Here is a 23,417-nt window from a genome sequence, read left to right on the forward strand (position 1 = left end):
GTGGAGACTCGAGGAAGTTGCTTGTTTCCATGTTAAATCATTTAATTAAGTTGAATTAAGTATAATACAGGGAACGATAGCTAGCTATCAGCGGTGAAACACGTTCTGTCTCTACCTGATGATTCGTCGGGATTGGTGTGATATTCGTTGATATTCAGCGTAGCTGCACTAATCTATCCAGCAGTTGCCTGACTTTGAGTTGCAACAGTGTGCAAAGCTGGCCACTAGGGTGAAATCAGCACAGTGTGACTGTGTTGTCAGCCTTTGTTCGAAAAACTATAATAAATAATTCCAGTAAAGACATCATGTTTTGTAAATAAAAAGGCAGAAAGGAAAAAAATTAAATGTTTAACATAAAATAATTTAAACTGAATTTGTTTTATCATCATAGTTCGATTCACCTGCCAAGGATTTGTGTTCCGCCTGTTTGACACCCGTCTATCCAATGGAAAAAATGGTGGCCAATAAACTTACCCTGCACAACAAGTGTTTCTGCTGTAAACATTGTAAGAAGAAGCTCAGGTAAGATATTTTTTCAGTACGATGAAAATGAACTAAATCAACAGTTATAAAAAAAAATATTCACCCTAATTAATAATATAAATGACTAGGATGAGAATTTTAAAAATTACATCATGATAATTGCAAATCTCCAATGCACTGAAATCATTTGCAGCTGATCTCGCACGAATAATTTATATGATAAATGTTAAATATATTAAATATATTACAAAAGACTTTCTTTTACTTTATCGCAGCATCTACAACTATTCGTCTCTTAATGGAGAGTTCTACTGCGTTTCTCACTACCAACAGCTTTTTAAAAGAACAGGAAACTATGATGAAGGATTTGGGCACAAGCAACATAAAGACCGCTGGCTTCAGAAAAGTAAAGACGTAGATGAGCCGGCTGCTGTGTCTGCTCCCAAAATGAAAAAAGGAAATTCAAACACATCTGACGGCTCCAGAGCATCCTCTGCTGGTGTGTTTGTTAAAAAGGTGTCTGTGAGAGAAATGGGATGCGATGGCAGTGCTGATGTTAAGGGCAAACTAAAAGTGAGCTGGCCACCAGAGAAGAAGAGAACTGGGGTTAATCTGCCACAGCGAACATATGTGACAAATAAGATATCTGACATTGGCAAAGCGTCTACTCCAGAGCATCACAAAGGTGACAACAACCGATTAAAGATCAACCATGGTGGAGAAATGAAAGATAAAGTGAAGACGTTGCTGTCAGAGGAAACTAAACGCCATACCTATCCAACCAAAGACAACATCTCCTCAACAGGGCTGAACTTTTATTCACCCTCTGTAGAAAAGGGTATTTCTGTCGCAAACCAGAAGTTTGGACAGAAAAATGTGGCACCCACTTCAAAAACAAACCCTACATCTAACCGGCTGGACACTCATCTGAATAAAGTTCGGAAGTCTGTACGTTTTGCTCCTAATGTTGGTCAGCATGACCCGTCCTCCCAACTGACCACGGGAGCCAAAGTTGAAGAGCACAGCACACAGCGTTTAGACCAAAAGGAAGTCAATAAATCCGATGATATAAAAGATGTCGTTGACAAAAATGACTTTGATCATTTGTCGTTTGAGTTCAGCAAGGGAAAGCGTGAAAGCGAGGTTTTATTTATCGCCAAATATAATGGAGAAACAAGCAGTTTGTCAAACCAAGAGTCTGAAATGGAGAGCAGTCAAGAAGTCACACATACTGAGGTAACAGCTCCGAATGGAACTGTAGACGAAGTTCAGGAATCACTTGATACTTTCACTGAAACATTTAATTCAACTGAAGAAGTTGTGAAACACCAGGAGCCGTTTGAGCTATCTCCTTTCATCCCAGGAAACTCTGACAACCTGTCTGAATCAGACAGTTCAAGGACTCCACACAGTCCTGCAGAACATACGACCAGAGAGAAGACCAGTCCTGAGGGGAACAAAAATCAAGTTGAAAAGACTGAGTTACTTCAAGACCATGAAAACTGCAGTAGTCAGAAGAAGCCTGTTCGGAGAACAAATTCTCTGAAGGGTTCTGTAAAACAGCCTGAAAAGACAAAAGTCAAACTGGGATCCTGGTCCAAAGGAAAGAGTCCTTTGTCCAAGCTCTTCACATCAGGTGGAAATGACAAAACGGACAAGGCTGAACCAAAAGATGCCAAGAAACCAGATGCCAAGCCTAGTGGTGGACTCTTAGGAAGACTGTTTCAGTCATCCTCGGAGAAGGCTGAGGACGCTACAAAACCGGCTGTGAAAAATGAGAGAAATTACAAAACGTGTGATAATGACAAAAAGACAGAGGAGGTAAAGGAGGCCGCTACAGAAGAGATGCAAAAGGAGGACGACATGTCTCGAGTACCACCTCAGGAACTACAAGCAGGAGAGCATATAAAGGAAAAGTCGCATTCTGCTGAGCCCAATACAATGGAGAGTAACATAAGTGAAGCTGCAAGCAAATCCACAGAGCCAACCAACCTGCTCAAGGCTTCAACAAGTGAAACAGGAGATGACCAAACAGCTCCAGGACAAAATGATGATCATGAATTAGATTTACAAAGCGGCAAAGAGTCTACAGGCCTGTCTGAAACTGATCCTGGACAAGCTCAGTGTGAAGATCTCCCCAATACGATAGAACCGGTGAGCCAAGCATCTGAACAGTCATTCGGTAACGTAATAGTTGAGAAAAGTGGTGATGAACGTTTGAGTGCTTCATTTTATGATATTTTTGGGCACAGTAGCTGTTCAGCCCCTGATGACCTTTTGCCTATTCAGATCAATACTGATGAATCTGCTCAAATGCTAAATGAAGTGCTCGCATTGGACGATGGAGGAAGAGACATTCACCTCCACCATGAACTTCCTGAAGATTCCTGTGATCTTTTTGGTGCGGACGTATTCATGAACACCCCCGCTGATGCATTTTTATCTCCCTTCAGTGACACATCCATGCCCGAAGCTGCCCCCATTGATAGCTGTAGCCTGTTCGACGCTCACCCGATATCAACTGAGGAAGACGTGGCGCTTAGCCTCACAGATCAGCTTATTGCCCCTGCCTCGGCACCCCTAAACCACAATGAGGATCAAACCACAAGTCCTTTTGGTACAAACGGCCAGACAAGAGACTTTTTCAGCTCAAGCGATGCACTGATCACTCCTCAACAAGGAGGAGCTGATGCTTCGTCAAACCAACCATCTTCCTTTCCCGATGACATCCTCGGATTTGGTGATGCGTTTACGGGGCTTCCATCCACCCCGGCACCTTCTAACTCACTGAATGAGTTACTGGTTTCAGATACATCCACTGCTGCTCCTCCAGCTCAGATGGGTCTTTTGGCTGACGACATCTTCCGATCTAGTGATGCATTCACGGCACTGCAATCCACCCTGGCACCTTCTAACTCACTGAATGAGTTACTTATTTCAGATGCATCCACCGTTGCTCCTTCAGCTCAGACTGATCTTCTTGCTAATGACATCTTCGGATCTAGTGATGCGTTTACGGCACTGCCATCCACCCCGGCACCTTCTAACTCACTGAATGAGTTACTCATTTCAGATGCATCCACCGTTGTTCCTTCAGCTCAGATGGATCTTTTTGCTAATGACATCTTCGGATCTAGTGATGCGTTTACGACACTGCCATCCACCCCGGCACCTTCTAACTCACTGAATGAGTTACTCATTTCAGATACATCCACCGTTGCTCCTTCACCTCAGACAGGTGTTTTTACTGATGACATCTTTGCATCAGAACCACAGTTGCTGGCCGTGTCAGAGCCGAGTGATGTAAATCCATTTGTGGACAGTCTTTTGGTGACTGATAACAACGGCACTGAGCAAACAGCAGGAAGCACTGTCACAAACAGCTGGATGAATGATTTGCTCGGGTAAAAGCAGGACCGCGTTTACATGATGTGATACACAAAGTTGGAATGTGCAAAAATAATACATTAAGATGTTCATAAACACTTCACATTTAATAAGTTAAAAAGCACAAGCAATATCGCTTTCATTTACCGTTGTATTTTATTTAGAAACGTGTATCAAACACAATCTGTAACATAAATGTAAGTGCAAGTAAATTCAGCATGTGTCTTTACATTAGGGCTCCGAAATCAATGCATTGAATGACATGGATACGGTTTTCTTTCAAAGTTTAAACAAAGAAGCAAAGAATGTAATGTTTGCAGAATAGCTTTATATTTCACAGTTATTTCACATGGATAAATAGCTAATAAAATCAGTGTTCAATCAAATGTTTAATTGGTCTGTGAAATTTCTGTATACATTCTAGAAAATAAAACCAAATATTCTGATATGAAAATGCTGTTTCCTACTGATTGATGAACTTGTAGCCTTATTAAATGACAACTCTTAGGCACTGAGGCAGTTTTCTTTAATTCCCCCTTGAAGTTGAACTAAATGTATGACAGCATCTTGTATAGTTCATACTACACTCCTGCTCAAGTTGTTGGTCATCATTTCAACAAATTGATTTGTAATTTTACAATCTATAATTGAGTAATTTTAAATTCTAAGAAGACATTTTGGAGCATGTACAGTGTGCATACAGTACATCACATACAGGACATTTGCAAACAGTCTTCAGATTCCTGTCATTTAATTTGTTGGGTCTAGACCTGCTTTAAACGTGGTTTGAGAGAACTTCTGTTCTGATATAAAGCTAATTTACATATAAATAAATGATACCGCTACATATAATGACATTGCTGACTGAACTGTTTTCTTTAAAGTTATGTGGTTTTCTGCTACCCAGCACCATCTCTTGTGGTTCACAGATTTGTTCTAACAAACGCTGGCCTCTCTCTTCATTAATTCTGGTTTAACTGGGGGGGGAGGGGCACATTTTATGAATGCTGTGTTTACAAACAATAAACCAACAATGTGACTATATTTATACCTATACATGTGGTTTTATTGCATTTACATGTAAAGCGTATTCTCAGAATAAAAGAAAACCCCACTAAAAACAATGTAGTTCATTCATAAGCTTTATGACAAATGTAGTCAGTAGAATTACACAACAAAAGCAAATGATACAAGACCTTACACCACTGCACCACTTCATACTTCTTCGGCTGCTTTTGCGGTTTACATGATGAAGTGAATATGATGAAGGTTTTGGGCTTTAAACACGTTTACAGCTTGGTTGAATTTGAACAACTGACTGTGTCTGCTTTGGTCCCCTTTCTGAAAGACAAAGGATGAGAGATATCAGGGAGCAAATGATGTAATGTAAGAGATGAACTTGTCTAATGACATAAGGTGATGGAACATATTTGCGAAAGTCACCTGTTGTTCTCAACCTCATCGACTGATTCAGGAAGCTCTGTCCTCCTGGTCTCAGGAAGCAGGAAGCAGAGAGCTCCACTGGCCAGTGTCAAGGTGCTGTAGATTGTGTTGGGTATGAACCAGTGGTACACGGCCAGCAGGTTTAGAAGTGGAGCTAGTAATCCACCTAATCTTGCTGATATGGATCCTAAAGCTGTGGCTGTTTGTCTGAAAGGGGAAAAATAGAAGACATTTCCACAGTTGGGTCAAATAGCAAATTTTGTGTAGCACCTTTTTAAAAACAAAGTTAACTTTGGCAGAAAAGACATAGCAGACACAGGATCCCCAAACAGTGAAGCCAAATAAAAGCAAGAAAAAACTAAAAAGGTACACTTCTGCTATGTTGCTGACACAGGGAGAACATGCAAACTTCACACAGATGGCTGACCCGAACCCGGGTCTGCGTTAACCTTTCCGTAGGCTACCTATTGCCCAATGTGTCGAGCCATTCATTGGACACCTAAGCAGGTTAATACAAACCTTTTAGTACATCTTAAAAGCTCCTTCTCTCTGTGAACACCTACCTAACAGATGTTGGAAACAACTCCTGGACATAAACATTGCATATAGTACCAGCCCAGATCAGGAAAAAACGTGATGTGACGGCTAAGGACGTAACAGCAATGGCATATTCTGAAAAAAAAAGATAACAATTTGAGAACCAGACAAACGGGACAAAATCATTTTTATATAGTGTTTCGTGGGGATTACCTTGAGGAACCGATATGACAAGTATGCAACAGAGTCCTCCGGTCAGAACTGTTGCTAAAAATAATCTTTTTCTGCCAAAAACCTCCAGCAGCCATATACACAGTATATGAGCTACTATTTCAGTAGCACCGAACAAGAACTGTGTCACAAATATATCCAAGCCAAAGTTCCCCATATTTAAGTACAGGCTTAGAATTGATATGTTCAGTGAAAACCTGAGTTGAAAGACGGGAAGAAAACACATCATTCATGTGTAGGGCAAGACCCTGAATGTCAGACATTATGTTGCATCATTAACATAGAGCCTTGTTGCGTTGGAATTTGGTCACTTTATCTCCATTTCTGCATCAAATGACCTCCCAACTGGCCAAATACGACAATATTAGATTAGGGCCATTTTAAGAAGTTGATAGAGCTCATGAAAATTTCAACTTACCATACCAATGTTATGATGACGAAATATTTAGTCAGTACATGTGATCTGAAAATCAATTTAATGCCTCCTTTCCTTCTGACATCTTTCACAGCAATCTGTAACAGAAATAAAACTGCGTTTTGATATTGAGTTGCATAAATAGTTTCCTGGGGTAAAAGTAGTAGCAAATACTTTAAAGCAGCGCAATAATTTAGAGAAAATAAATGATGGTGGTTCAGCACATTGTCCAATAGAGAGTCTGGAACAGTGTGTTTGTTGATGGCTGCCGCCTTGACAATCAGCTGTTTAGCCTCTTCTGTCCTTCCTCTGCTTAACAGCCATCTTGCCGACTCCGGAATAAACCTGGTAGGACAATAAGGAAATTCTCAGTTCAAACAGAAAATCATTTACAAATGGAAACAATAAAAGGCTATAAAACGGGTTAATGCACACCATATGTAGATAACAACCACTGCAACTGGAGCTGCTGTGACAAGTTGAACCACTCTCCATTCTCTGATGAAATACATCACACCGGCGAGGACGCATTGCCCCACCGCACCGAACAGCTCAATCATGCAAGTTCCCAATGATCTTTTGGACGGTCCGATCCACTCAGTGGCTGCAGTTAGGAAAATAAACAATATGTACATTTTTAAGTAATGCTTTTAAAATAATAAGATATTAGAATAATTTAAACACATTTTATAAAAATATATATATATATATATTTTTAATTATTCTGTGGATCATTTTCAATCATCATTATTTGGAAAACCAAAAATAATAGAATTGTTGTAAATTTGCTATCATGCAAGTATCTTAAATTAGTCCCATGTTAGCTTGATTTGGATAATCTGACATTTCTGATAAGTCTGGATGCCAAATGTGATACAATTATAGCTGTTTACAGTTCATACCCAGTATTATAGAGTTGATTCGATATCCTCCACCTCCAATTCCCACAATAAATGTGGATAGTAAGTATAAGTAGACATTTGGGCTTAATCCTGTTATTATACTAAATATGAACAATATAACCACTGTAGTTTGAATTGTTCGTTTGCGACCAAACCTGCAACAGAAAGGGATGAAAAAAAGACGTACCGAATTAAAGGAACTAATGGTGCTGACAGAAATGTATTAATCCAAATTGAAAAGCACCTCATTTCATCTGTGCTACAAAGCAATAACATGGTAAGTTTATGTACAAAATAATAGGTATTTAATGTGGACAGAGGTTAAATTAATCAACACTAGAAATGGGCAGCAGCTTTTTGTGCACTAAATCTTTTCAGCACAACAGTCTTAACAATTATGTACTTTGCGGTTTGTACGTGTGTATTTGTGTATTTCTATACTCAACTCGGGTCCCAAGGCAAAGTATTTGTACTTTATTACTTCCTACCTCTGAAAATAATCTAACTAACTGTTAAGTTTAAGATGTAAGAGAAATATGATGATTAAGTGTTTAGTCAGGGTTTTTAAAGGGTTCCCCAAGTAAAATTTAAGAATTTTTAAAATACTACATATAACATGTATTTTTTTACGATCATAACAGTCTGAACAATGTGTTGTTACATGGCACATTATTTGTTGTGTATTTGTATAAGTTGTTTGTTACTTGTATGGAATTATCACAAAGTTGATAACAAACAACACACCTTTTAATGGCACTTAAGTTTTTGTGAGGAAAGTAAATGCAATGCATTTGCATAGTGCAATTTCCCACTATAGTAATTCATTTTGTGTTGGGTAGAAATTGTATCTTACATGTAAAATTGTAAAAAAAAAAAAAAAAAAAAGTTGAATTACTACATGAAATACACTTACGACTCAGCAAAAGGTCCAAATAAGACAGAACCAACAAGAATACCGGCCATGAACACCGCTTGTGTCATTTCCACCAACGTAGCTTTGTCACAAACAAGATCAAACTGTGAAGAAAGAATAATGTTTAATGAAGAAAGGATTTCATTAAAAGTAATTTCTCCAGTTTCTACCCTCGTGACTCACATCGGTGACTATGGTGGCCTTGTACAGCGTGTCGTGGTACACCCATCCAGTCTGGCACCCCGTGGTCTCGTTAAGTCCGTACTCCCTAATGGCACCGACGTCCCAGTCCACGGGGACAAACATCCGACACCTGCTGAAGGTCCCATCGTCCTCCCGGGGCAGAGTCAGGTTCAGTTGCTCCTCAGTGGTCAGGTTAGAGTCGGCCTCAAGGATCCAGTCCGTGTTACAGTGTCGATCCGGATCAGACTGGAGAAAAAGAAAACTTGCAAAAATGAATGGCTGAATCAAATTTGAAAAGGAAAGTGCAAATAGAGTGAGCTGCTGGAATAATCCAAATTCTCCGATGTTCCTAAGGATCTCTCCGAAATCAGCCATGTTGATGTTATCTCCTTAATGTTTGGTTATAAAGACTGCACCACAGGTTTTAACACTATCCATTAATGATTAACCTAACTGAACTATAACTTAGTGCACCTGTGATTTATATAATTGTACAGGTGTACACCTCTCTCACCCATCGTCTCCCTCTTCGCCTCTGTGGTTTCCCCCTCTACTCTTCTCCCACTCCTTGATGTGCACTACTTTACCATTCTCTGAAGTCGGTGGTGAAGAATACGTTGCTCATCAGGTGTTTTCTTGTTTTCACCTCAACTGAACCAAAGACTGTTATCTTAACATCAAATGAATAAGATGTCAACTTTAAGAAAGACTATTCATGCTGGGTGGAGACGTGTCTGCAATCTGCAATGTGATGTGTGCAATAAACCAGGCAAACTAAAAAACATTTGAAAATGGGTATTCACAGAGCCATGTGATACGACCTAATAACCGACGACAGTATCAGTAAAGCCTGCATTTTTATTGGTGGCTGAATAAACCTTTGAGGTTAGATTACAGTTCTCCATAATTATAGGTTACTTTGTACTAGTCCATTGCTATTGGTTATAAATAAAGTGAAGAAAAGATCAAATCAATCAAGTAAAGTGAAGTTCAGTCAATTTCTACATTATTATATATACATTTTGTGTAACATCTGGCTTTCCTTCGGGATGAATAGTTCTATCTTATTTTATTTAGATTATGAACGATGAGGCTTCCGTAGGCACACCGTCACGTGTTTCCCACTAGACCAATCAGGTGGTCGCTTTTTGCAGCGAGAATCCAAGAACTGCATCCAAGTCTTCAAAAGTTTGTAAAAAGGGATTGTTAAAAATACGTATCTCATTCATGAAAAGAAGAGAAGAAGTGATGGAGGATTTTACTCGGACATGACGGGATACATTCAGAAACAGTATCAAAAACATCGGCAACAGGTAGGTAAAAAAAAAATTCAGTATTAATTCTATCACATGTTTAACATTTTTTGTACAGATAAACATATCTGTATGCAACATATTTTTTGCATACAGCTAGAAGAACATACATCTATAACATACAGAGCAGGGAGACTCAGTATCGAGTCACCAGTATTGAACCAAAATTATTATTGTGCTCGTGTTGGTGCTACTAATGCAACAATGTTAATGCTAACTATGTAAATGTACATTCTATTAAAGTGTATTATTGTTTTATGTCTTTTTACTTTAGCTTTCGCTTGTAACTGCTTGTTAAGACGGGCGCTTTTATTTTGTCGCTTCTGAATATTGTGACCTCAGTGGATGACTTCCGAGAAGAAGAGGAAGGTTTATAGCCTGTAGACTCTCGGCTCTCAGGGATGTACAACATAAATTCAGTCTTTAGTCTTTAGCTTTGTTATAAAATTCTTGAAACTATTGCAAATAATGTAATTCAGTGTGATTTACACTTCCAGAGATTATCACTTTTTTCAACATGCTATACCATGATTTTTTTTTCATTACTTTTTTTTCGACATACTATACTACGACTTTTTTTTTTTTACATACTATGACTTTTTTGTTGTTTTTACATGACTTTTTTTTTTTTTTTTACATTTTATGACTTTCGACATACTGAGACTTTTTCGACATTCTACACTGACCTTTTAGACATACTATGAATTTTTTATATTATCCTATAAGTGTTTTGGGGGCTTTTTTCGACATACTATACTATGACTTTTTTTTTTCGTTACTTTTTTTGACATACCATGACTTTTTATCGTTACTTTTTTTCGACATACTATGACTTTTTTCGTCATACTAAAGGATGACTTTTTTGTGGCTTTTTTCAACATACTTTATTTCTGTGACTTTTTTACATATGGCTTTTTTTTTTGACATACTGTCTTTTTTGTGTCTTTTTTCGACATACCGGTACTTTACTATGACTTACTTATTGTGACTTTTTTCGACATACTATGCCTTTTTTTCGACATGCTATACTATGGCTTTTTTGTGGCTTTGTTCAACATACTTTAATCTGACTTTTTCCGACATACTATACTATGACTTTTTTGACATTCTATGACTTTTTTCACAGTACTTTTTTGACATTCTATGACTTTTTCCACATGACTTTTTTGACATTCTATGACTTTTTTTTACATATTACTTTTTTGAGATTCTATGACTTTTTTTACATAAGACTTTTTTGACATACCAAGACTTTTTTTTTACATATGACTTTTTTGACATTCTATGACTTTTGTTCACATGACTTTTTTGACATTCTATGACTTTTTTTACATAAGACTTTTTTTACATATGACTTTTTTTTACATATGACTTTTTTGACATTCTATGACTTTTGTTCACATGACTTTTTTGACATTCTATGACTTTTTTGACATTCTATGACTTTTTTACATATGACTTTTTTGACATTCTATGACTTGTTTTCGACATGCTATACTATGGCTTTTTTGTGGCTTTTTTCAACATACTTTAATCTGACTTTTTCCGACATACTATACTATGACTTTTTTGACATTCTATGACTTTTGTTCACATGACTTTTTTTTACATTCTATGACTTTTTTCACATTACTTTTTTTACATGACTTTTTTGACATTCTATGACTTTTTTTTACATGACTTTTTTGACATTCTATTACTTTTTTACACATGACTTTTTTGACATTCTATGACTTCTTTTACATATGACTTTTTTGACATTCTATGACTTCTTTTACATATGACTTTTTTGACATTCTATGACTTTTGTTCACATGACTTTTTTGACATTTTATGACTTTTGTTCACATGACTTTTTTGACATTCTATGACTTTTTTTCGACATGCTATACTATGACTTTTTTGTGGCTTTTTTCAACATACTTTAATCTGACTTTTTCCGACATACTATACTATGACTTTTTTGACATTCTATGACTTTTTTCACTTGACTTTTTTGACATTCTATGACTTTTTTTTACATGACTTTTTTGACATTCTATGACTTTTTTCACATGACTTTTTTGACATTCTATGACTTTTTTCACATTACTTTTTTGACATTCTATGACTTTTTTTTACATGACTTTTTTCACATTCTATGACTTTTTTACATATGACTTTTTTGACATACTGTGATTTTTTTCGACATTCTACACTGACCTACTATACTATGAATTTTTTTTTGACATATTATCCTATAACTTTTTTGTGGCTTTTTTCGACATACTTTACTATGACTTTTTTCGTTACTTTTTCTGACATTCTATACTGACTTTTTTAGTTATTTTTTTTACATTCTTTACAATTACTTTTTTGTGTGACTTTTTTCGACATACTTTACTGACTTTTTTATCATGACTTTATTCGACATACTATGACTTTTCTGCAGCTTTTTTCAACATACTTTACTATGACTTTTTATCGTGACTTTTTTCGACATACTATGACTTTTTTCGTCATACTAAAGGATGACTTTTTTGTGGCTTTTTTCAACATACTTTATTTCTATGACTTTTTTACATATGGCTTTTTTTTGACATACTGTCTTTTTTGTGTCTTTTTTCGACATACCGGTACTTTACTATGACTTACTTATTGTGACTTTTTTCGACATACTATGCCTTTTTTTCGACATGCTATACTATGGCTTTTTTGTGCTTTGTTCAACATACTTTAATCTGACTTTTTCCGACATACTATACTATAACTTTTTTGACATTCTATGACTTTTTTCACATAACTTTTTTGACATTCTATGACTTTTTCCACATGACTTTTCTGACATTCTATGACTTTTTCCACATTCATTTTTTGACATTCTATGACTTTTTTTTACATATTACTTTTTTGACATTCTATGACTTTTTTTTACATAAGACTTTTTTGACATACCAAGACTTTTTTTTACATATGACTTTTTTGACATTCTATGACTTTTGTTCACATGACTTTTTTGACATTCTATGACTTTTTTGACATTCTATGACTTACTTATTGTGACTTTTTTGACATTCTATGACTTGTTTTCGACATGCTATACTATGTTTTTTTTGTGGCTTTTTTCAACATACTTTAATCTGACTTTTTCCAACATACTATACTATGAATTTTTTGACATTCTATGACTTTTGTTCACATGACTTTTTTGACATTCTATGACTTTTTTTACATAAGACTTTTTTTTACATATGACTTTTTTTTACATTCTATGACTTTTGTTCACATGACTTTTTTGACATTCTATGACTTTTTTTACATTACTTTTTTGACATTCTATGACTTTTTTTTACATTACTTTTTTGACATTCTATGACTTTTTTACACATTACTTTTTTGACATTCTATGACTTTTTTTACATAAGACTTTTTTGACATACTAAGACTTTTTTTACATGACTTAATTGACATTCTATGACTTTTCTACATGACTTTTTTGACATTCTATGACTTTTTTACATATTACTTTTTTTTACATGACTTTTTTACTTATGACTTTTTTGACATACTGTGATTTTTTTCGACATTCTACACTGACCTATACTATGAATTTTTTGTCATGTATGTTTGTTTGTTCGCCAGCCCTGCGATGGACTGGCGTCCTGTCCAGGGTGTACCCTGCCTTTGCCCAATGACAGCTGGGATCGGCTCCAGCCCCCCCGCGACCCTGAATACAGGATAAGCGGTAGAAAATGGATGGATGAATGTTCGCCCTTTTAAAGCAATATCTGCATTTGTGCTGATGATTAACATTGACAGTTTTTTTTCTTTATACAAGTGTTGAAACATCCTTTCAAACTGAACTGACTAAATAAAAACTGAAATATTTTTCTTTGTTGAGTGCATTGTCTCCTTTCATTTCGTGCTGTAATACTCCAGTTGTGATCCAGCATTGAGTTAATAAATGTTTAAAATGAAATGGATTTCTGTATTTTTGTAGCTTCTTTTGACTAATCATTACTAAATAATTAGTAGCACCATTACATTCCAGTCATTTGACACATTTGTCCAAAGTGACTTTCAATATGTACATTTAACTGTGGATACAATTCACCAAAATTTAACAAATCATTCAAGTAGATCAACTTCAGCAGATACACTGAGCTGCTTCAAGTGCTACATTTCACAACAATAAGAGACAAAGACTGATTTGAATGTTTTTAATTCACCACGGTGCAATCACAACAGATGAGTTTTAGGTCTGCAATAGATGGGGAGTCAGATGGGGTCAACAGGTTGCAACAACAATAATTACAGTAAACTTTATATAGCACTATTCTTATTAAGGTTTTTTTTCAAAAATTAAAAAAACAGCAGTTAAAACAACAATAGAATGAAATGATGACAGTCTGATCTCAGTAGGTAGAGTGTTCCCCAGTCTGAGGCTCTAACTTAATGATCAAATCCCAGCTCTGTTTCACAAACCCAAAATGACAAATATGTGATGAAAGTATAGCAGCATCAGAAAAGCTCAGGTCGACAGAAGACTGATCTGAAGACCAAAGGTTGTTGGTTCAGTCCTGATGCATTTACTTTAGAGTTTCCTGTGACAGAGTTAAATAAGCGGTAATTGTGAATGGCATGGTGACGTGGTTGTTAGGTTCCTGGTCAAGATGGTGGCTGCAGTGAGTTTGAATCCTTGTTGTTGTGAGGTCACCAGTGTTGAGAGTAGACTGTGGAGGCGGACAACGGAGTATGACACTCCCTTAGCTACCTCCTGATGTTTCGGAGAGATACGCTAGATGGTTATGGAACAGGAAACACAAAGGGCCCTAGTTTCGTAGACTAGGCGTAGTCAGCGCGCAGTCTCGGCGAGGCTTTTTGCCACGAAACTTCCGCTACGCCAAGCTGAATCTGTGACGCCTCCCCCTGCTTCGCCGCCACACCCATCTTGGCGCAGGCGATCCACCAAACTGCCAAACTGACCATGCGCAAGGCTGCGCGGGTCGAAACTTGCATTACGCCGGCTCCGCCACCCTGCACCGCCCTGCGCCACAAAACTAGGGCCCAAAATGATATTCATGACTTGTTTAGTGACTTTTTTCAACATGCTATACTAACTGATCAACCATAGAATACTATGCCTTTTTTGTGACTTTTTTCGGCATACAATACTATGAGTGAAACAAATGTATTACACAGTTTTAAAGAATAACCTATAACTTGGTTGACTGTTGATTGAGACCTTCTGTCCTTGTGGGGGCGTCATTTCTGAAAGACAAAGGACGGATTCAGATGCACAACTAAGATCTATCCTTGATGAAAGGAGGACATGTAAGAGAATTGTCTAGTGATAATTATGATGGAGCATATTCACCTGTTTTCCTCGGCCTCATCGGCTGATTCAGGAAGCTCTCTCCTCCTGGTCTCGGGAAGCAGGAAGCAGAGAGCTCCACTGGCCAGTGTCAGGCTGCTGTAGACCGTGGTGGGTATGACCCAGTGGTACACGGCCAGCAGGTTGAGCAGTGGAGCTAGTAATGCACCTACTCTCCCTGACATGGATCCTAAAGCTGTGGCTGTTTGTCTGAAAGGGGGAAAGGGGGCATTATAACAGTTATAACACTTCCACATATTGATCAAATAGCTAACAACCAATTTGCTTACTCTTAGTGTGTTTAAACACTCAATGTATTGACCTTTCACTTGTAATTTGTCAAGGCACTGAGCAGGCTAATGAAGTAATTTACTGTATTTTTAAATGCTGCTTCGCCCTGGTCATGAAAGTTTGCACAAAAAGACAAAAATATAAACTGTGAACATCTACCTAACAGATGTGGGAAACAACTCCTGCATGTAGACACCACATACAGCACCAGCCCAGGTCAGGAAAAAACGAGCTGTGATAGCTAAACATGTAACAGCAATAGCATACCCTGAGAAGATATAAAAACAACAAAAAAACATTAAACTTCACATAAACTGAATTGTCATTTTGCTTACAAAGTCAAATGGTTTACCTTGAGGAACAGCAGGAATAAATATGCAAGAGACGCCTCCTATGAGAAGTGTTGATATGAGTGAAAGTCTTCTTCCACAAACCTCCATCAGCCACATGGCGGATAAAATAGCTGGTATTTCAATAGCACCAAACAACGCCTGTGTCAAGAAGACGTTCATGCCGAAGTTTTCCATATTAAAGTACAGGTTGTAGAAGGCGAGGTTCGATGAAAACCTCAAGAAACAGAAGATGTCCTGCATTAAAACTTGGCTAATTGAACATGAACGATACAAATATAATGAATGTCTTCTACATCACAATATTTTTTTTAAATTTATATTTCAACCTACCATCCCAATAATATAATGAAGAAATATTTGGTCAGGCGAGGCGATCTGAGAATAATTAGTATACCTCCTTTGTGCACGGGATCTTTCATTTCAATCTGCAGGAAAAATTATTATAATGTATTACTATTTTATTATAGTAAATTATTACCTTTCAATAAGAGGCACTTCATATTTAACTGAGAATAAGTAAAAAAAAAAACTAAAAAAAAAAAACTAAACTCATACTAATAGTAACAGCTTTTTCAAGATGAATTAATCGTTAACAAAACAAAAAAGAAAAAAAAGAACGGAATCATTGAACTAAAATTGACCAAAAAATGATTAACTACACAATTAAATCAGCTTGAAAAAAGTGATTTGATATATTAATAAGCAATTAAATTAGTATCAAATGAAAAATAAAAATGCAACTGATGAGTAGGCAATGGAATTTGAATCAAAATAAGTATTAATATCCACTGAAATTAATAGTCTACACAAATGATACATACATAATAAATATGTATTTATTATTTTTTAAATATCTTTCCAAGTTTTATAAATTAGTCATATATTTTTATCCTGTTATTCTTGTTGGATTCATGTCACACAAGCTTTAAGTTTCAGTACGTTGTCCAACAGAGAGTCTGGAACAGTGCGTTTGTTGATGGCTGCTGCCTTGACAATCAGCTGTTTGGCCTCTTCTGTCCTTCCTCTGCTTAACAGCCATCTGGCCGACTCAGGAATGAACCTGGTAGAAACAAGGACAGTGGCTCTTTAACAACAGTAACTTACAAGTCAAACAATAAAAGAAAATTTAAAAAATGTTCATGCACACCATATGTAGATACTGATAACTGCAAATGGGGCCACAGTTACTAGTTGAGCCAGTCTCCAGTTTCGGATGCCGTAAATCACACCGGCGAGGATACACTATCCCACTGCAGAAAACAGCTGAGCCATGCAAAATCCCCATGATCTCTTGGTTGGCCCGATCCACTCAGTGGCTGCAATCGGGAAAATGAAAAACATTGGTTGTAAAATCAATGGTGGCGAAAGATTTAAAGGTCTTATTGAAAAACAACTCAAATGATCAGACAAATCAGAAAATATATAAACTACGATCAAAAATACTGTTTGATTTTGTTCGATCTGTGGTGGTAAGCTGATTAGCCAGACATGCTAACATTGGCTACGTAAGATCAGACAATCCCTTCTTTACAGCTTCTTTTTCATGCAACAAAGATGGCAACTGTCATTTTCCAATACAAACAGCCTTTGTGTGAGTTTCTCATAATAAATATGTATAAATTCAGTATACATACCCAGTATTATACAGTTGATTCGATATCCTCCAGCTCCGATTCCCACCAAGAATTGAGATACTAAATATAAGTAAACATTGGGGCTTAACGCTGTTGTTACAATAAATATGGTTATTGCAACTGCTGGAATTTGAGTTGCTCGCTTGCGACCAAACCTGCAACAGAAAGAGATGGACAAAGTTCTACAGATACTGGTAGATGGTATCAATCATATTGTTTGGCATCAATGTAAACAAACACTCTAACATTATGTTCACCCAGTCAATGCAACACAACAGTCAGTATCACAATGCTGCATTTTTAGGTATTTGTGTTTGTCTCGAGTAGATTTCATCATATTGTGGGGACTCGCCTCCTATCTGGTCCCCAAACTGCCAGATGAAATGTCTATGTGAAGATTACAATCGTTTTAGAGTTAAAATAGAGCTGGAACAAGAGTATGTAGCTTCTGTATGGTGACCGAGTTAAACAGAATAGTCAGGTGGAACATAATGTAGCAGATTTGATATAAAATACAAAGAATTCTTTTTTCTGGTATCAACATATAACCAGATCACACATATTTGTTTTTTCTTTGTATTTGTGGAAGCATAAATTTGCTGTAATTTTAGATGGTACGAATCTTACCAAATTGCATTTTCTTTCTTCACTTCATAGTCAAAAAAGCCCACAATTCATTCCTGTATGAAATACTTACGATTCAGCAAAAGGACCAAATATGAGTGTACCAACAAGAACACCAGCCATGAACACTGCTTGTATCATTTTGACAAAGTTGGCGTTTCCACAAACGAGATCAAACTGTTAAAAAAAGAACAGAGTTCCATGAAGGCAAATTATTAATGTTTGCATTTATTTGTAATACTTGTCTCGTGACTTACATCGGTGACTATGGTGGCCTCGTACAGCGTGTCGTTGTACACCCATCCGGTCTGGCACCCCGTGGTCTCGTTGAGTCCGTACTCCCTAATGGCACCGATGTCCCAGTCCACGGGGACAAACATGCGACACCTGCTGAAGGTCCCATCGTCCTCCCGGGGCAGAGTCAGGTTCAGCTGCTCCTCAGTGGTCAGGTAAGAGTCGGCCTCAAGGATCCAGTCCGTGTTACAGTGTCGATCCGGATCAGACTGGAGAAAAAGAAAACTTGCAAAAAGGAAAGACTGGAGGAAATATGGAAAGCAAAGTGCAAACAGATTGAGCTGCTGGAATAATCCAAATTCTCCGATGTATCTCAGGATCTCTCCGAAATCAGCCATGTTGATGTTATCTCCTTTATGTTGAGCTCCTTTTATCTCCTTTAGAAGGCACCACAGGTTTTACCAATATCCATCAATGTTTAACCTAACAGAACTATATACAAGAACACAAGGTAAATGATCTGATTGAAGGTCTGACCTTTTTAACAAATACTATACTATGACTCAAGAAGTTATTAGTACGTCATCAAAGAGTCAAACGAATTGTTAATTATGCACATAGTTGACCACATTCATTTATTTGTTTGTCTCCCATTTTAAGGCAATATATGCATTTTTAACTGACACTTTTATCCAAAGTGACTTTCAATTATGTTACATCACCAAAATTTAACAAATCATTCAAGTAGATCAAGTTAGCAGATACGCTGAGTTGCTTCAAGTGCTACATGTCACCACAATAAGAGACAAAGACTGATTTAAATGTTTTTAATTCACCACGGTGCAGTCTGAACAGATGAGTTTTAAGGTCTGCAACAGATTGTCAATGGGGAGCTCAGGTTGCAACAATAATTATAGTAAAGCACTATTCTTATTAAGGTTACAAAGTGTTTTTTTGAACAGCAGTTAAAACAACAATAGAATTAAATGCTGACAGTCTGATCTTAGCGGGTGACTTTTTTCAACATAATATGATTTTTTTCATTACTTTTTTGGACACAACTATACTTTAAATCATTTTGTGACTTTTTTCTGGACTTTTTTCGGTATACTATTCTAGGACTTTTTTCAGGACTTTTTCCGACATACTATACTATGATTTTTTTTTTCGATATGCTATACTACGACTTATTCGTGACGTTTTACGACATCTATACTATGACTTTTTTCGACATACAAAACTATCACTACATCAGTGATGTAGTAATAGTATTGTTTCAACATGTTAATGATCTTGTACCCAATGCTTAACATGGGACCCCATGGAAGGAAGGTGTGCACTACTGATGAGTGATGTATTGTATGATGTATTGCAAATACATTACGCATTTCTAAAGAATAACCTATAACTTGGTTGACTGTTGATTGAGACTTTCTGTCCTTGTGGAGGCGTCCTTTCTGAAAGACAAATTTCAGGAAAAAAAACAGATTCAGATGCACAACTAAGATCTATCCTTGATGAAAGGAGGACATATAAGAGAATTGTCTAGTGATAAATATGATGGAGCATATTCACCTGTTGTCCTCGGCCTCATCGGCTGATTCAGGAAGCTCTCTCCTCCTGGTCTCGGGAAGCAGGAAGCAGAGAGCTCCACTGGCCAGTGTCAGGCTGCTGTAGACCGTGGTGGGTATGACCCAGTGGTACACGGCCAGCAGGTTGAGCAGTGGAGCTAGTAATGCACCTACTCTCCCTGACATGGATCCTAAAGCTGTGGCTGTTTGTCTGAAAGGGGGCATTATAACAGTTATAACACTTCCACATATTGATCAAATAGCTAACAACCAATTTGCTAACTCTTAGTGTGTTTAAACACTCAATGTATTAACCTTTCACTTGTAATTAGTCAAGGCACTGAGCAGGCTAATGAAGTGATTTACTGTATTTTTAAATGCTGCTTCGCCCTGGTCATGAAAGTTTGCACAAAAAGACAAAAATATAAACTGTGAACATCTACCTAACAGATGTGGGAAACAACTCCTGCATGTAGACACCACATACAGCACCAGCCCAGGTCAGGAAAAAACGAGCTGTGATAGCTAAACATGTAACAGCAATAGCATACCCTGAGAAGATATAAAAACAACAAAAAAACATTAAACTTCACATAAACTGAATTGTCATTTTGCTTACAAAGTCAAATGGTTTACCTTGAGGAACAGCAGGAATAAATATGCAAGAGACGCCTCCTGTGAGAAGTGTTGATATGAGTGAAAGTCTTCTTCCACAAACCTCCATCAGCCACATGGCGGATAAAATTGCTGGTATTTCAGTAGCACCAAACAACGCCTGTGTCAAGAAGACGTTCATGCCGAAGTTTTCCATATTAAAGTACAGGTTGTAGAAGGCGAGGTTCAATGAAAACCTCAAGAAACAGAAGATGTCCTGCATTAAAACTTGGCTAATTGAACATGAACGATACAAATATAATGAATGTCTTCTACATCACAATATTTTTTTTTAATTTATATTTCAACCTACCATCCCAATAATATAATGAAGAAATATTTGGTCAGGCGAGGCGATCTGAGAATAATTAGTATACCTCCTTTGTGCACGGGATCTTTCATTTCAATCTGCAGGAAAAATTATTATAATGTATTACTATTTTATTATAGTAAATTATTACCTTTCAATAAGAGGCACTTCATATTTAACTGAGAATAAGTAAAAAAATAAAATAAAAAAAAAACTAAACTCATACTAATAGTAACAGCTTTTTCAAGATGAATTAATCGTTGTTAACAAAACAAAAAAGAAAAAAAAGAACGGAATCATTGAACTAAAATTGACCAAAAAATGATTAACTACACAATTAAATCAGCTTGAAAAAAGTGATTTGATATATTAATAAGCAATTAAATTAGTATCAAATGAAAAATAAAAATGCAACTGATGAGTAGGCAATGGAATTTGAATCAAAATAAGTATTAATATCCACTGAAATTAATAGTCTACACAAATGATACATACATAATAAATATGTATTTATTATTTTTTAAATATCTTTCCAAGTTTTATAAATTAGTCATATATTTTTATCCTGTTATTCTTGTTGGATTCATGTCACACAAGCTTTAAGTTTCAGTACGTTGTCCAACAGAGAGTCTGGAACGGTGCGTTTGTTGATGGCTGCTGCCTTGACAATCAGCTGTTTGGCCTCTTCTGTCCTTCCTCTGCTTAACAGCCATCTGGCCGACTCGGGAATGAACCTGGTAGAAACAAGGACAGTGGCTTTTTAACAACAGTAACTTACAAGTCAAACAATAAAAGAAAATTTAAAAAATGTTCATGCACACCATATGTAGATACTGATAACTGCAAATGGAGCCACGGTTACTAGTTGAGCCAGTCTCCAGTTTCGGATGCCATAAATCACACCGGCGAGGATGCACTGTCCCACTGCAGAAAACAGCTGAGCCACGCAAAATCCCAACGATCTCTTGGTTGGCCCGATCCACTCAGTGGCTGCAATCGGGAAAATGAAAAACATTGGTTGTAAAATCAATGGTGGCGAAAGATTTAAAGGTCTTATTGAAAAACAACTCAAATGATCAGACAAATCAGAAAATATATCAACTACGATCAAAAATACTGTTTGATTTTGTTCGATCTGTGGTGGTAAGCTGATTAGCCAGACATGCTAACATTGGCTACGTAAGATCAGACAATCCCTTCTTTACAGCTTCTTTTTCATGCAACAAAGATGGCAACTGTCATTTTCCAATACAAACAGCCTTTGTGTGAGTTTCTCATAATAAATATGTATAAAGTCAGAATACATACCCAGTATTATACAGTTGATTCGATATCCTCCAGCTCCGATTCCCACCAAGAATTGAGATACTAAATATAAGTAAACATTGGGGCTTAGGGCTGTTGTTACAATAAATATGGTTATTGCAACTGCTGGAATTTGAGTTGCTCGCTTGCGACCAAACCTGCAACAGAAAGAGATGGACAAAGTTCTACAGATACTGGTAGATGGTATCAATCATATTGTTTGGCATCAATGTAAACAAACACTCTAACATTATGTTCACCCAGTCAATGCAACACAACAGTCAGTATCACAATGCTGCATTTTTAGGTATTTGTGTTTGTCTCGAGTAGATTTCATCATATTGTGGGGACTCGCCTCCTATCTGGTCCCCAAACTGCCAGATGAAATGTCTATGTGAAGATTACAATCGTTTTAGAGTTAAAATAGAGCTGGAATAAGAGTATGCAGCTTCTGTATGGTGACCGAGTTAAACAGAATAGTCAGGTGGAACATAATGTAGCAGATTTTATATAAAATACAAAGAATTCTTTTTTCTGGTATCAACATATAACCAGATCACACATATTTGTTTTTTCTTTGTATTTGTGGAAGCATAAATTTGCTGTAATTTTAGATGGTACGAATCTTACCAAATTGCATTTTCTTTCTTCACTTCATAGTCAAAAAAGCCCACAATTCATTCCTGTATGAAATACTTACGATTCAGCAAAAGGACCAAATATGAGTGTACCAACAAGAACACCAGCCATGAACACTGCTTGTATCATTTTGACAAAGTTGGCGTTTCCACAAACGAGATCAAACTGTTAAAAAAAGAACAGAGTTCCATGAAGGCAAATTATTAATGTTTGCATTTATTTGTAATACTTGTCTCGTGACTTACATCGGTGACTATGGTGGCCTCGTACAGCGTGTCGTTGTACACCCATCCGGTCTGGCACCCCGTGGTCTCGTTGAGTCCGTACTCCCTAATGGCACCGATGTCCCAGTCCACGGGGACAAACATGCGACACCTGCTGAAGGTCCCATCGTCCTCCCGGGGCAGAGTCAGGTTCAGCTGCTCCTCAGTGGACAGGTTAGAGTCGGCCTCAAGGATCCAGTCCGTGTTACAGTGTCGATCCGGATCAGACTGGAGAAAAAGAAAACTTGCAAAAAGGAAAGACTGGAGGAAATATGGAAAGCAAAGTGCAAACAGATTGAGCTGCTGGAATAATCCAAATTCTCCGATATATCTCAGGATCTCTCCGAAATCAGCCATGTTGATGTTATCTCCTTTATGT

General features: G+C 37.0%; 6 protein-coding genes across 6 annotated transcripts; 1 reads left to right on the forward strand and 5 right to left on the reverse strand.

The window, feature by feature from the left end:
* The first annotated feature begins 209 nt into the window (after positions 1-209).
* Positions 210-4,735, forward strand: LOC311012753 (uncharacterized protein). The gene is made up of 3 exons (XM_084008388.1): positions 210-522; positions 759-1,626; positions 1,693-4,735. Exons 1-3 carry the CDS (start codon positions 446-448, stop codon positions 3,889-3,891), a joined length of 3,144 nt encoding a protein of 1,047 aa, XP_083864514.1. The 5' UTR covers positions 210-445; the 3' UTR covers positions 3,892-4,735.
* Positions 4,736-5,145: 410 nt separating this feature from the next.
* On the reverse strand, positions 5,146-9,036 carry LOC311011788 (solute carrier family 22 member 13-like). Its single transcript, XM_084006916.1, has 10 exons — positions 8,495-9,036; positions 8,312-8,415; positions 7,399-7,553; positions 6,932-7,100; positions 6,721-6,841; positions 6,500-6,594; positions 6,064-6,278; positions 5,877-5,985; positions 5,314-5,520; positions 5,146-5,211 (listed from the first exon to the last, which is right to left on the reverse strand). The coding sequence occupies exons 1-10, from the start codon at positions 8,867-8,869 to the stop codon at positions 5,160-5,162; spliced, it is 1,602 nt and encodes a 533-aa protein (XP_083863042.1). The 5' UTR covers positions 8,870-9,036; the 3' UTR covers positions 5,146-5,159.
* A 4,984-nt stretch (positions 9,037-14,020) lies between these two features.
* On the reverse strand, positions 14,021-20,374 carry LOC311012247 (solute carrier family 22 member 13-like). Its single transcript, XM_084007628.1, has 4 exons — positions 20,311-20,374; positions 19,872-20,078; positions 19,699-19,753; positions 14,021-14,584 (listed from the first exon to the last, which is right to left on the reverse strand). Exons 1-3 carry the CDS (start codon positions 20,337-20,339, stop codon positions 19,699-19,701), a joined length of 291 nt encoding a protein of 96 aa, XP_083863754.1. The 5' UTR covers positions 20,340-20,374; the 3' UTR covers positions 14,021-14,584.
* On the reverse strand, positions 14,491-15,674 carry LOC311012246 (solute carrier family 22 member 13-like). Its single transcript, XM_084007627.1, has 4 exons — positions 15,611-15,674; positions 15,164-15,370; positions 14,873-15,057; positions 14,491-14,618 (listed from the first exon to the last, which is right to left on the reverse strand). Exons 1-3 carry the CDS (start codon positions 15,637-15,639, stop codon positions 15,003-15,005), a joined length of 291 nt encoding a protein of 96 aa, XP_083863753.1. The 5' UTR covers positions 15,640-15,674; the 3' UTR covers positions 14,491-14,618; positions 14,873-15,002.
* LOC311011789 (solute carrier family 22 member 14-like) lies at positions 16,714-18,694 on the reverse strand (the record flags this gene model as incomplete). The annotated part of the gene is given in 6 exon segments (XM_084006917.1): positions 16,714-16,864; positions 16,952-17,046; positions 17,050-17,120; positions 17,439-17,593; positions 18,136-18,239; positions 18,320-18,694. Coding segments are annotated over 6 exon segments (951 nt in total).
* A 108-nt stretch (positions 20,375-20,482) lies between the features above and the next one.
* On the reverse strand, positions 20,483-23,395 carry LOC311011790 (solute carrier family 22 member 13-like; the record flags this gene model as incomplete). Its single annotated transcript, XM_084006918.1, has 8 exons — positions 20,483-20,503; positions 20,586-20,718; positions 20,835-20,929; positions 21,445-21,565; positions 21,653-21,821; positions 22,140-22,294; positions 22,837-22,940; positions 23,021-23,395. 8 exons carry the CDS (start codon positions 23,393-23,395, stop codon positions 20,483-20,485), a joined length of 1,173 nt encoding a protein of 390 aa, XP_083863044.1.
* Positions 23,396-23,417: the final 22 nt, after the last annotated feature.

This window comes from Eutrigla gurnardus (genome assembly GCF_963514095.1).
Source record: "Eutrigla gurnardus genome assembly, chromosome: 4".
In the NCBI taxonomy this organism is placed as follows: Eukaryota; Metazoa; Chordata; class Actinopteri; order Perciformes; family Triglidae; genus Eutrigla; species Eutrigla gurnardus.

What these genes read in the sequence shown, in the direction of transcription:
- LOC311012753 (XM_084008388.1), top strand. Translation starts at nt 446, where the DNA reads ATGGAAAAAATGGTGGCCAATAAACTTACCCTGCACAACAAGTGTTTC. An exon ending in CATTGTAAGAAGAAGCTCAG is followed by an intron (nt 523 to 758) that starts GTAAGATATTTT and finishes ACTTTATCGCAG; the next exon opens with CATCTACAACTATTCGTCTC. An exon ending in AGGGAAAGCGTGAAAGCGAG is followed by an intron (nt 1,627 to 1,692) that starts GTTTTATTTATC and finishes TCTGAAATGGAG; the next exon opens with AGCAGTCAAGAAGTCACACA.
- LOC311011788 (XM_084006916.1), bottom strand. Translation starts at nt 8,869, where the DNA reads ATGGCTGATTTCGGAGAGATCCTTAGGAACATCGGAGAATTTGGATTA. An exon ending in TGTCATATCGGTTCCTCAAG is followed by an intron (nt 5,986 to 6,063) that starts GTAATCCCCACG and finishes TTTTTTTTTCAG; the next exon opens with AATATGCCATTGCTGTTACG. An exon ending in TTGTTTCCAACATCTGTTAG is followed by an intron (nt 5,521 to 5,876) that starts GTAGGTGTTCAC and finishes TTCCCCTTTCAG; the next exon opens with ACAAACAGCCACAGCTTTAG.
- LOC311012246 (XM_084007627.1), bottom strand. Translation starts at nt 15,639, where the DNA reads ATGCAGGAGTTGTTTCCCACATCTGTTAG. An exon ending in TTGTTTCCCACATCTGTTAG is followed by an intron (nt 15,371 to 15,610) that starts GTAGATGTTCAC and finishes TCCCCCTTTCAG; the next exon opens with ACAAACAGCCACAGCTTTAG. An exon ending in GATGAGGCCGAGGAAAACAG is followed by an intron (nt 15,058 to 15,163) that starts GTGAATATGCTC and finishes TTTGTCTTTCAG; the next exon opens with AAATGACGCCCCCACAAGGA.
- LOC311012247 (XM_084007628.1), bottom strand. Translation starts at nt 20,339, where the DNA reads ATGCAGGAGTTGTTTCCCACATCTGTTAG. An exon ending in TTGTTTCCCACATCTGTTAG is followed by an intron (nt 20,079 to 20,310) that starts GTAGATGTTCAC and finishes GCCCCCTTTCAG; the next exon opens with ACAAACAGCCACAGCTTTAG. An exon ending in GATGAGGCCGAGGACAACAG is followed by an intron (nt 19,754 to 19,871) that starts GTGAATATGCTC and finishes TTTGTCTTTCAG; the next exon opens with AAAGGACGCCTCCACAAGGA.